Below are 12,485 nucleotides of genomic sequence, written 5' to 3' on the forward strand. Positions count from 1 at the left end.
CACTGCAAGTTATACTGTGTATGACTATGTATGTGACAAATAAACCAAACTTGAACTTATACCACAAAACCATGGGTTGGTGGTGGTCCATGCTGAAGAGCAGAATGTACAACAATCCTCAACATGGAACATTCACCAAAACCCACGGTCAAACAAAGGGCAAAAGGGGAAAGATTTCTGGTGCGATGACAAAGTCATTTTATTGTTTCACAACAGCACGTCCAGAGAATCTGTACAAGAGACAGAGCACTGTTCCGGATAGCGTGGCTTCTCTCCGCAGGGTTGGCGGGGGTCCGTGTGGGAGAAGCTGAAGAGACAGACCGCAGACTTACAAGCCGAGCTTGGTCCTCCTCCAGTGACGCCGCTTGGAGTTATACCTGCAAGAAAAGCGTCCCAGCTTAAGAACCACAAAACCTGGTGGCTAGTCAACATTTTACAAATCAAAGGCCACTGCATCTTATTTTTATTGTTCCTCTTATAAACGGGTCCATGCAGGTCAGTCCTGTGACCTGTGAGTGTGTGCTTCTAATAAAGATTAACTGCTACAGATAACCTAAAACATATGCAAAAACCTCTACTTTTATAAAACAGTTTGACAGTACATTGCTCTCCTACTCATGTTTATTGCATTCACATTAATAAGCATAAAGTGGACAAAATCTGAATGATGTAGAAGTCACTCAAGCCCTTTCTGGACTACATAAATCAGGCATTAGGAAAAATGTAAGGATACCAAGAGTGGGGAAAATACAGGGGGAAGTTACAAATAACCCCTCTATAAACATTCCTTAGTTTGAGCTCTAAAAAACATGGCAACGAGTCTCAAAAAAAGTAGCTGTTACTACTAAAGAGCATTTCTCATCCCACAAGACGAGCAGAAGGGGCTCTGTAGTAGATGTTGCTCTCAGCAGGATAACGACAGCACTTCCACAAGACGAAGCACAGTAATTGCGTCCTGCTTCCGACGACTGTGGGACAGACCATCCCAGTCGTGGATGGAGCCCCTCACTACGGCTTGGACCCAGCCTCAGCCTCCTCCTACCTGATCTTGTTGCCGGTCTTCATTCTGATCCACTGCGGAATCGGCCGGTTCTGCTTCTGCTTCTTAGCGAGGAAACGTTTGATCCTGAACGTCTTGTGCGACGCCTGGAACGAGCGCAGGGAGCAACACATTAGCCCAGCTAGACATTAAGAGTTCATAGTGAAATACACGCTTAGGGATACAAACGCCGCAGCCTGGGCACCTTTAAATAAATGCGTAGTGTGAGAGTGTTGGTGAGACAACACAATAATGTTACTCATAGTAATGCTCCGACTATTCCGGAGTGGGTAAACTTTTAATGATATAAAATTTCCACAACAGCTTAATCACTGCAATTCTTAAACACACAGACGTAAAACATTCTTTCACGTACATCGGTAATGACCTCTGCCACAAAACACACGACTACATGAGGATGTTCACTGATTGTTTCTCACCATTATAGATACACAATCCTTTCACCACTATGGCGGCGGCTGAAGAGAAGGAAGCGTGCGTCATGGTGACGTAGTATATCTGCGACGCGGAGCGCCAAAACGTCATGCGACGCGCACAAACACGTGCCCGTTGGCCCGTTTGGGAATTTTCTAACTTTAGCGAAATAAGTCAGTCACATCTGCGATGTCCTGCGCAGAGGGAATTGGGCTCAACACTAGTTCAGATCAGATGTATTTATGGCACGTCCTGGGATTTTAAATGGCACTGTAACGAAAATATTCTGACTTCTAAAAATGATTTAAAAAACAGGTTTTAATTGTTTGAGCCACTCCGTTGGTGGTTTTGGATCATGATTATGTTGGATTAACTAATCCCTTAAGAGTTTAGAGCACCAACACCCTGAACTACTACAGATTTTTCTAATACAACCTGGATCTCACTGATCCCTCAGTAACAAGTGTCCAGGCAACGACAGATCAATCAACACCACAGCACACTTACTTTGCCATGCTTCAGATCAAGGTTTGATACTGGGGTACATTTTTTGTTTGTTTGTTCATTCATCTCCTTACAACATAACATTGTGCACATTAATACAAAGGTAAAACAAAGGCGCTCCCTCATCTGCTCACAGAGGATTGTCTTTAGCAAACCTCTAAATGAAAGCACTTTACCTAGAGGCTCATCTCCCCCTATCAATTACCTAAAAAAACAGCTAAATGCCTGTTATTTAAAAAAGATGATCATTGTTTTAATGCTCCAATTAAAGGTGACAGCTGGATTCCAACAAACTCAGTCTGCAGTAGCATTCATAGGGTAAAGCTTTATTGCAAAAGTTGGGAAGGCCACTTGCTAAATTTAACAAGATTTCCAGAAAATGATGTCAGCTTTAAAAAGAAAAAAAACAAAAACACCTGACTGTGATAAAGACATCATAGCACATGGCTCAGAGTCCACGTAGCAAAGGTTAATGGGAGGGGAATCTCTTTAAAAATCATCCAAACAAACTGTACCTGTGAAACTTTCTGTAAAACCTTCGGTAACTTATTGGAGTGTGGCAGAGTAAACAAACTGGATCACTAGCCTCACATACCAGAGGAGCTGAACAGCTGTGAAGTACAATATGTTTTGGTTGTGCACCATGAGTAAGGTCACTTTTGCATCCTCGTGGTCCACTTTGGCTTCTCTTGCTAGGCGCCACAGCTCGACTCCAAGCGTTGGTCAGGGAGCGAGATTTATCCCTTGCCTTTCTAATAAAAAGAAATGAAAGGGGGCTCATTCAGGCACAGTAGGGTGACAGGGTTGGGCTTCTGTCTGTCTGACAGAGACCTCGAGAGGGGAAGGAGCTTTGGCACCACCACACTTTTCTGATGCTGATCAGCCCTGGCAGGACCAGATTTCCTCCTCATCATCATTATGGCCATTCACTCACTCTTCCCCTTTCTCTTGTGCATTCTTAGCGTCCCGCTCTGCCATCTTGTCCCCCGCCTGGCTGTCTCCTACTCCTTTGTTGCGGCTTCTCGCTCCTGGCTGGTACAGCTGGATGGCAGGTCGATCCTGGGACAAAATACAAAGCGGTCTTTTCAGAAGATCACACAGCTGATAAGTACGATGAATGATCAGTGAAGCAGGTTAAGACCAATACAGTGCAAGATAAACATGTAATATTAACACACGAGGATTTCTGCATTGTGTGAATGGGAAAGAGCAGAGGCACCTGAAATGAGTGTTTTCACACTTTCTCTAGTCCAGAAATGAAGATTTCAGTTAGGTAGTATATGGGGTTTAACTTTGGTGATAACCCTCCAAGTTTTGACAAGGTTACGTGTTATAATACAATAATTCAGATCTTTTACTTGAAAATAGTCCTCTTTAGAAGGTACTTTACATGTTGCATTTTACTATGAAGTAGTAAAAGAACACCTAATATTTTTACTCTGTGCATTGATATTTATAGGGTGGTTAAATTCTTCCCATATTCAGTTTACATATGACAAACATGACAAGCAGATCCAACTCAAAGTAACACCTTGTTCCGTAAACGATCCCTTTTCACACTTTCTTCTTTTTTAGAATCTTTGTAGGGCTTGTCCGATTTGTCGAGTGGAGCGTGACTGCAGAAGTCTCCTGTATTCTCACTCTTCCTCTTCTCCCAGACACGCTCCTTTTCCTTTCGCCCCTCCTCCTCTCTCTTTTTGTAAACATTTTCTCCATCGTGCCGCTCCCGACGACGACGACGCTCCTCGTCCTGCCTCCTGATCCGCTCCTTCTCTTTCTGACGGCGCTCCCTCTCACGCTCCCTTTCCCTGTCTGTATCCCGATCCCGGCGGTCCCTCTCACGCTCCCTTTCCCTGTCTGTATCCCGATCCCGGTGTTCCCGGCGGCCATCCTCCTCCAATCTGCATTAGAGTTCAAGAAAGTGGGTTGATCCAATTAATGTGAAAATATTTTTGTGCATCTTTGAACTCATAGAACAAGACTCTACAAAGCAGCTTTCGAAAAGATAATGAACCATAACAGCACCTCCTCTAAGAAGCAACAGCACTGTTTGGGGATCCATTACTGGATAACCTCTACTGAATATATCCTGTGTGTGAACTTCACCTTCTTGTCTTTTCCTCTCGGTGTTCGCCATTTTGCCGCCTCTTGACATCGACTCCTCCGGGAACTCGGTCTTCCTTCAGCTTCTCGCGGTCTGATTTTTTTGGCTTCTCTTTTAGCTTTTCAGCGTCGCCGTTCTCTGGTTTGTCTGGTTTCTTCAAGAGCTGCAGCAGAAACCAGCAGGTGCCAACGCACCATAAGAATGGGGGATGAGCAGAAAAGGAACGAGCAAGGCTGCACTTACATTCATGTGTCCTCTCTGCTTTATGCCTTACACTCCACGATGTTCAGGCTAATCCAGTACCTTGATTTTTGGCTGCTCCTCTTTAAGTTGGTCCTTGTCCTTTTCAGGTGCCCTTTCTCCTCTTTTTGATTTCTCCGCCTCTTTGCGTTTCCTTCGGTCTTCCTCTCGCCACTTCCGCCGCTCTTCTTCCCGCAAGCGTTTGCGTTCCAGCTCTCTCCTCCTTCTCTCCTCTTTCTTTTCCTCCCTTAATCTCTGGATGAAGACAGACAGACCACATGTTTTTTTTCTACTCATGCAAACATCAACACTACTCCACCTTGGGCACTGGTAAGCAGTAGCCACTCTATGCTGAGACTAGTCGTAGCTCTCACAAATGCAAATGAGTTTTCTTTTTAGAAAAACTTTGCAGTGCTTGTCAGTGTAGGAGCCAGGTTAGTGACATCACTGATCTTTCATGTCTACCAGAGGTGTTCTGGACTGGTAAAGATCTTATTGCCAGTTTTTTTCTGGGCTCCAAAAATAACAAATACCTTGTCTATGCTCCTATAATACAACCTGAGAAGAATTGAATGGAAGTGACATTTATACACCAGATCATTTCCTTTTGCAATGCTGTGTAATATATAAACACATGCAAAACTGCCCATGGTATAATGGAATGCTTGGTATGGGCTGCCAAATGGTGTACCAACCATACATACATAAATTTAAAAAAATCAAAAAGTTGTAACAAAGGTTCACCTGTTTGTTCTTAAGGAAGTCCAAGAGAGGAGTTGTTTTCTTGGCTGGATAAAGAAAGTAAAGGAAGAATTATAACCTTTTCAGGTGTGTGCATGTAACTGAGTCTCCCCAGCACACAGTTAACTCACCAAACAGCTCCTTTGTCTTAGCCTCTATTTCTTCTAATAATGTCTCAGGAGTAGATGAAAACTTCTCTTCATCACCATTGTATAGCTCCAAAAATTTCTTGTAATCAGAATCTACAAAAGAAACATAAAATTGTAGAGGCAGTTGTTGCGGACTGGGTGTAAAAGAATCTTGTAGGAACAATGTTCTAATAATTCTCCATATAGAGGGAAATGTCAATGCTTGTGTTCAACTTAAATTCTATTACTGCAGTGATCAACTGCTGAAAGGAGGAGCATATCATCTCATCTTTGAGTACGAGTAGGTCCAACTTATCACCTTCCTCAATTGTTCCACTTTTGGCATCCCTTTTCTTACTCCTCTTCTTAGCAATCTTCTGAAATGGGGCAAACTCAACAATTGCAGGGTACTCTTGCCCTTCAACAAAAGGCAACATTTTATTACAAACTCACTTAGATGGCAGTTAGCACTAATAAATGGAACAAACAACATAAATCTATGGTGTAAAATACCAAGTTGACAAATTAGAGATATGTCCAAACATTCATGTTCAAACCTCGGTTATCAATGAAGACATAGCCATCAAACCGATCTCTGAAAAGAACAATGTCTTCCTGGTTCTTGAAATTTAGGTATGCTCTTGCAAAAAGATGAGGGTACAGACTGCAACAAAACAGAAATCTTAACGAAGCGTCCTGAATCCATTATGCATATTTAATAACACATGTATAACACTATTCACGTTTTAATTTAGCCCCCTGTAGACAGTGCTTCCTTTTGTGGGGGCCACAGACCTGGTGTCACTAGAGAAGAACTCGAGATAATCCACTTCTGGAAGAGGTTGTAACTGTTCCTCCAACTCTTCCTTAGTTAGGCTGGGAGGAAGGCGTCGAATTACGATCTAATTCCAATTGGAATAAAATATTGTTGAAGGCAAAACACACGACAAAGAAATCAAATGACATACGGAAAACTGTAGTTTTTTTATTTGCTGTACCCTATCAGATAATGTTAGTGGTGGGAAAATAAAAATAACCAGTTACTAAGATATCTTAGCTAACCAGCTTGAATAGTAGTCTGAAAGTAGACTAACAAGTCAGCTCAGCTGAGAGGTTTGCTAGTGAACATAACAACAGAGCTTGGTGTCTAGCTAGCTAGTTAGCTAGATTACCCACCAAAATCCAGGAGATTGCAGTTGCCTAATTGGGACAGCTAGCTAATGACTAACCTAATTAGTTAGCTAAATAGTTAGACAGAAAGTTAGAAAGCTAGCTAGATAGATCGATAACCCATCTCCCTTTACGTTTCACTCCGCATCCACAAAACTAGCAAGCTAGCTAGCGTTAGCTAGTTAGCCAGCCAAGTTACCGCCAGATGAAAACATTTCAACAAATGCTGGTTGAAAAGCACGTTACCCCTGTAAGAGGCGAATAGATTAGGTGGTTGAGCTAGTTAACAGAGAACGTCTGTGGCCTAAGCGAACGACTAGGTGGGTTAGCCGGGTTAGCCGAGCCTAGCTAGAGTGCTAACCTGTTTACAACGCCACAGAAAAAGAGCTCAGATAGCTTAGCTACCTTGGTCATGGCCTCTTTCTTGTCTTTATTTGGCTTCTCTGATTTTTCATTTTCTTCGCATTTGATTTCCACTTTCTTTTCTCTGGGTCGAGTATTCTCCTTGTCTTCTTTCATGTTTCTGTCGGAGTTTGATGAAGGAGAACTTACTATTTTTATTGTTTAATCAACAGCTCCGAAGCCATCAACTGTCGAACGCACTCGCGCAACTTTTCCTACTCGTATCATAGTAACAGAAGCAAACATTCTAAATCTGATTGGCTGTAGGATATCTCGTTTTTGATTGGCTGTAGGATATATTTTGCGGACTAATATCTGGACTAACGTGCCAAGAGACGTTAATGCGTATTAATGAATACTTATTAATTATTGTTGCAGACTTTTAAAAGTTTATAAACATTTCATTATTCGAAGATCTCACATTTATCAGTATAATAACCGGAACGTACGCACTCTTGCACTTTAACCACAAGAGGGCGCTATAAACTTAATAATACCGTCAGGAGGAAGTGGCGATCACGTGTCCCGGAAGTCGGTAGGTGACCGTGAAGGGATACGGGATCGCGTCTTTAAGGCCTTTGAGGCTGTGTTTAACATTCAGTATGTGGTATGAAATACTACCCGGTTTTGCGATAATGACAATTTGTTTGGTCATTCCTGGTGTTGCAACTACACAGATACATAAATTCACTAATGGAGGGAAGGTAGGTTAAGTATCTTAACGCTAGCTACGTATGTGATGGCTCGTATGATAGCGAGCCACCTATATTCTGTTTGTTTTGCGTTTTGTAACATGTAATCCTTGTGACAGTCTATTATCTATGGTTGTCTAATCTACTGTCCCAGTACCTGCTTCGAATAGTCAAAACAGTTTGCATGATTTTAGTTAGTGTACTCCAGGCAAGACGAAATGCAGTCCTGGAAATATATACCCGCAAATTTCCCTGTAGTGCCAACAACACTTGATCTAAACAAGGCTGCTAATAAGTTGAGGAGAAGCTGATGAGTTATATCAGATGCTAGAGATGGAAAGAATGCATGTCAGAGATGTGCTATCCAAAATTAGTGGTGCATTCTTTCTTTTGCATATTCTCATTCACCTCTACTACAGCAAGGTACATCCTGGTTAGTTCTATGTAGGCTATGTAGGCCAGTGTTATAGATGGAACGTGTATGTAGACTACCACACGTCACCTGCATCACTGTGATGGTGGCCAAGAGGAGCTGTATGATAATTATTAATGCTAGTCAAGTGAAATGGCAATGAAGAGGAGAGAAAATGAATGCTGCTCACATGCTAGAAATCTCTCTAAAATATGAGTTATATAGAAGTGTGAATTGGGTGTATATGTAGTAAACATGAAGTAAAAACAGAGTTTTTATTCTTTTCTCTAGTAATAAATAACCTTTTGACCCAAAAGAGCTTGTTACCATAAATGTAATATGGCTACATAACATTTGCCTTATTTCTTATGTTTTAGGAGAAGAGAATTGCAAGAGTTCCTTACCAGTGGTACTTGATGCAGAGAGACAAACAATTGTCAGGGACTGGAAAATATTACGAATCAAAGGTGAATGCCATTTGTGCAGTGGTTAGTGCTGCTGCCTCTCAGTTCCAGCAACCTGGGTTCAGTACCCAGCTGAATGTTCCCTTGCCCCTCCAACAGACATGCGTGTTGGGTTGACTGGTGTGAATGTGTTTGCATGCCCTGTGGTGGACTGGCAGTCTGTACTCCTTGTACTCCCCCATGACCTTGATTAATCAGTATAGACAATATGTTTAATGTTCTTTTAATTAATGTTACATATTTATGATGTACATTTTTAACCTGTTTTCTTGATTTTACAGGGACTTGAGAACATTAACTGAAGATCAGAAAGACCCCTCCCATCCATGACTTTGAAATATGTATTTTGTCCTGATGTGTATTAAAAATAACATGCATATATTATTGCTTTGCTTGGTCCTTGGATTCCTGTTTGGTGATGGACATGTAGCCAGGAAACCTCATTTCATCCCTCAGGTGCCGAAGTGACTTGCTGCTTGCATACACGTGAGGATTTTACATGTACATATGGTGAGCCCATTTTAGAAAAGCTGCTTGGTAGGGGGAGAACCTACTGTGGCTGGAAGTAAAAGCTCTTGCCACAGCTGCCTATTAAGAAACTGCCTAATATTTTTGTTTCCTCAATTATAAAATGATCATTTCTAAAGTTGTAGACTGATATGAATTCCTACACTTCAGGCCTAACAGCAAATATTTGTCTGTTCTGAGAGTCACTGTAGCTACAGCATGATTGCATATCATGCAATAGCTACAGTAAATCAATCATGATTGCATAATGGTAGTCATTTGAATGTGGCATGTCCTGTATAGCAATTCTCACATAGCTTATGTTGTAGGTTTCCCAGCAATTCTGTACACTGCATATTAGTGTAATTTGTTACTAGTTAGAATCAGTTAACTTTTATATTGAGGAAAAACACCTAAAAGATCTATTTGAAGACTATCAAGCTGTAACCTAAAGGTCTAGTTACACTCACTTAAAATGGCACAAAGTCAACACGGTGGATTTCTGTGAAAGTTGGAAGTCTGGATTTATCTTTCCAATACAGAGATTACATCAAGTACATCATGCACTTGCAGAACTATGAAAATAAGATATTGGTGAAGAATGTTATAAAACCTCGTGAATTTTAGCAATCGGCCTATTTGGTCCTTTAAATCATATACAGTAAATAAAAAAAGCATATCCGAGTTAGCTTGTTTGAATTTGCATTGCAATTCTTCCTACGTTCATACAATTTGGTTTTAACTGCACAGTGAATGGGGTTTCCATAACTTCTAAGCATGTCAGAACACTAATACAGTAGGTAATCTTGAGAATCACAGCTCACTCTTTATTGAGGAAAATACACAAGCGATCTGATTTTAGGAAGAGCTCACAATGCCTGGTACAGCAAGGATTACGAAACAAAACCGAACATTCACTATTTGCACTAAGTTACAATACACTGAGAATGAAGGTGGCAGACAGACTTAAATGTTAGCAGTGTGCTTGGCGGTCTATTTCTCCTCTTTGCCTTTGGTTTTTCTGTACACCATTTCCCTGAAACTAGAAAGAATTTTACTTTCCCTCTTTCTCCTCTCTTCCTGGTTGAAGGACGCAAGTGCCCTCTTCTCATCGGCGCTGTAAATCTGGTTTTCCTTCCTCAATCTTACGGCTTCCATACGCCGGTGTCTGGGGGAGGGCATCAAGCACAGTAGGGTCAGTAGTTAGATATGAGCTAACCTACTCGCTTTTAAATCAAACAAATAAACACATACCTGCTTCCGCTCATCACATAGCCCGACTTCTCAAAGTCTGCGATCTCTTCACTGGTCAAGCCGATCTCACCTCTCCTTGGAATACGTTTCCCTGCCTTTACATACTCTGCCATAGCAGCACCTTCACCAGGTAGCAGAGCATGACCAAAACTATAGGGAAAAAAATGCAAAACATACAATTACCAAAAAAATAAATAAGAAATTACTAGCGGTGCTTTAAAACGTTTAGCACAGGTGCTAACTGGGGATAAAGAGTGTGGAGGCAAGGCAGGTACCCACTCTAATGGTTTATCATCCTGGGACAGATGCGTTAATGGTGCTTCAGGCCCAACCACATGCTCCTCCAGACCAGTCCTTTCCACCCAGAGCTCTTCACTCATGTCGTCGTCTTCTTCCTCTGCTGACTGGTCACTGCTGGAACTGCTGGACTCCTTGCGGCTCTTCTTAGCTTTCTTCTTCTTTGATTTCTTCCTGAGATGATAAGAGGCTTCGTAAAACAGGAGAACTTTATAACCTTGCTCGTCCATTAGAAAGTACGAGACGCATAGAGGGAGAAAATTAATACATTCTTACTTTTTACTTTTCTTCTTCTTCTTCTTCTTTTTCACCACTTCTGAATAAAAAAAAAGAAGTGATGATAACTGGACTAGTTCGCTTTAAGAAGCAGGTAGTCAATTTGAAATTGAATCCTATTTGACATACAGCGACTAAAAACTATTTTTCACATGTTCCACATAAGGAGTAACCGCTTCAGACTGAACTGGAATTAAAGATCAGACCGACCCTCAGAGTCGCCGTCTGACTCGCTGTCCTCCGAGTGTTTCCGGCTTTTCTTCTTCTTTGTTTTCTTCTTCTTCTTCTTTTTCCTTTCCTCTGGAAATAAGAAAACAGAAAAAGAAATTACTCATTAATTAACCGCTTCAACGAAGTTGAACAACCACCACAATGGAATGGTTTACAGTCTGGAACTAATTTGGTGTATGTAAACAGTTTTGACCATTAAAGCGTTTTTGAAATGACAGTGAAAGAAAAAACTGCTTAAATACCATTAGTTAATTAAGGGTAAAAGCACCGCACCTTCTGAAGTAGAATCAGAGCTGCTGTTCTTCACATCCTCTTCAACAGGAGTGTGTTCATCTGAGCTAGCAGGAGAAGACACAAAAAACATACAGCACTTGCATACAGGTTGCTGTTGGGAGACAAACTGGTGAATTCACATGAGAATTGGACCTACTCAGGCTCTCTGACTCTAGGTGAGTAGCCCCAGACCTCAGGGGAACCCAGCTCTCCAATGCGTTCGCGTTCTTGCAGGCGCCTGAATAAAGCAAGACAAAAATTCAGGACCTGCCACGTTACATAAATGCATAACGTAAAATTAGTTGTTACTCATTTGTGAACATGGACAAAGAAGGGTACAGCCGCAGTCTACGGGTATGACTGGCGAACACCTTAAAACGTTACATTTACAGCATTTAGCTGACACTTTTATCCAAAGCAACGTACAATTCTGACTGAGGGTTAAGGGTCTCGCTCAGGGGCCCAACAGTGGCAACTTGGCAGTGGTGGGACTTAACCCAGCAACCTTCTGGTTACTAGTCTGCGCCACCCATGGCTTCAGTAACCCACCTCGCTATGAAGGCTTCTTGTCTTTGTCGCTGAGCATCGTCCCTCTGGTCGTAGTAGTCAGCCCGGGACCCCCCGTAGCCCCGCTGCTCACGCTCCCTTGACCTGGAGCGGCTGCGCGAGCGTGCCACGCGGAACCGGTTCCTCCTCCTCTCCTTGGCGTCCGACGCCTCGTGCCTCTTCGGCGCGGGGCTCGGCTCGCGCTCGCCCGAGCGACTCCTCGTGCTGGAGCGACTACGGCGCCGCCGTCTGGGGCTGACGGGACCCGAACCTTCCCCCTCAGGCTCGGGCATGGCGGGGGATGAGTCTACGGACGCGTTTAACGGCGTTTAACGGCTCTGCCCCCTGGGATGAGGAGCTGTAATCACTAACCTAGCTGATTAGCGCTTAGCTAGCCCGGTTAGGCTAACCAACGGTGCATTACTGCGTAGCACTGCTAACCTAGCTAACTTAACTTAGCCAGGTGAAGCTTGACTGGATAACTTGTAGGTCTGGACTTTATATCCGCGTAAAATTCCAAAAAAGACAAACCTCTAAAGTGAGAGTTCTAAGTTAACGCATCACCACAACAAGGTGCACAGCTAGCTACCGATATCCGTTAGTTTAAAGATACGGAGATACGGAGAGTCCGTATAGCGTCTTGTTTACGTTGTGGCGTACATTGTCCTAGAGAGGCAGGACGGGTTTATTAGAATAGCACCCCCAACAGCATTGGAGGTTTTAGATACAACACCGCTTTAGTGTTATTTTAAGAGTCAAAAACATGATAT

At 42.5% G+C, this 12,485-nt stretch overlaps 4 protein-coding genes and 1 non-coding gene across 6 annotated transcripts; 1 reads left to right on the forward strand and 4 right to left on the reverse strand.

The window, feature by feature from the left end:
- Positions 1 to 174: 174 nt before the first annotated feature.
- rpl39 (ribosomal protein L39) lies at positions 175 to 1,580 on the reverse strand. The gene is made up of 3 exons (XM_027018543.3): positions 1,480 to 1,580; positions 1,043 to 1,146; positions 175 to 377 (listed from the first exon to the last, which is right to left on the reverse strand). The coding sequence occupies exons 1-3, from the start codon at positions 1,480 to 1,482 to the stop codon at positions 329 to 331; spliced, it is 156 nt and encodes a 51-aa protein (XP_026874344.1). The 5' UTR covers positions 1,483 to 1,580; the 3' UTR covers positions 175 to 328.
- LOC113582679 (small nucleolar RNA SNORA69) lies at positions 834 to 962 on the reverse strand. Its single transcript, XR_003411180.1, has one exon. It is a non-coding gene; the product is annotated as a small nucleolar RNA SNORA69 (small nucleolar RNA).
- Positions 1,581 to 2,288: 708 nt separating the features above from the next.
- On the reverse strand, positions 2,289 to 6,989 carry upf3b (UPF3B regulator of nonsense mediated mRNA decay). Its single transcript, XM_027018574.3, has 10 exons — positions 6,767 to 6,989; positions 5,987 to 6,093; positions 5,749 to 5,855; positions 5,511 to 5,609; positions 5,195 to 5,305; positions 5,067 to 5,110; positions 4,386 to 4,577; positions 4,085 to 4,245; positions 3,510 to 3,879; positions 2,289 to 3,037 (listed from the first exon to the last, which is right to left on the reverse strand). Exons 1-10 carry the CDS (start codon positions 6,878 to 6,880, stop codon positions 2,909 to 2,911), a joined length of 1,434 nt encoding a protein of 477 aa, XP_026874375.1. The 5' UTR covers positions 6,881 to 6,989; the 3' UTR covers positions 2,289 to 2,908.
- A 288-nt stretch (positions 6,990 to 7,277) lies between these two features.
- ndufa1 (NADH:ubiquinone oxidoreductase subunit A1) lies at positions 7,278 to 8,715 on the forward strand. The gene is made up of 3 exons (XM_027018576.2): positions 7,278 to 7,467; positions 8,245 to 8,334; positions 8,613 to 8,715. Exons 1-3 carry the CDS (start codon positions 7,366 to 7,368, stop codon positions 8,631 to 8,633), a joined length of 213 nt encoding a protein of 70 aa, XP_026874377.1. The 5' UTR covers positions 7,278 to 7,365; the 3' UTR covers positions 8,634 to 8,715.
- A 924-nt stretch (positions 8,716 to 9,639) lies between these two features.
- On the reverse strand, positions 9,640 to 12,363 carry nkap (NFKB activating protein). Of its 2 annotated transcripts, none has more exons than XM_081698865.1 (8): positions 11,719 to 12,363; positions 11,327 to 11,407; positions 11,170 to 11,234; positions 10,876 to 10,965; positions 10,666 to 10,702; positions 10,372 to 10,563; positions 10,093 to 10,242; positions 9,640 to 10,006 (listed from the first exon to the last, which is right to left on the reverse strand). In XM_081698865.1, the coding sequence occupies exons 1-8, from the start codon at positions 12,006 to 12,008 to the stop codon at positions 9,832 to 9,834; spliced, it is 1,080 nt and encodes a 359-aa protein (XP_081554991.1). In that variant the 5' UTR covers positions 12,009 to 12,363; the 3' UTR covers positions 9,640 to 9,831. The 2 variants fall into 2 exon arrangements, with proteins under 2 accessions (XP_081554991.1, XP_026874376.1); XM_027018575.3 differs by having other exon boundaries at positions 10,666 to 10,705; positions 11,719 to 12,361.
- Positions 12,364 to 12,485: the final 122 nt, after the last annotated feature.

The sequence above is a fragment of the Electrophorus electricus genome, chromosome 16 (assembly GCF_041902795.1).
Source record: "Electrophorus electricus isolate QZ-2024a chromosome 16, ASM4190279v1, whole genome shotgun sequence".
Lineage (NCBI taxonomy): Eukaryota > Metazoa > Chordata > Actinopteri > Gymnotiformes > Gymnotidae > Electrophorus > Electrophorus electricus.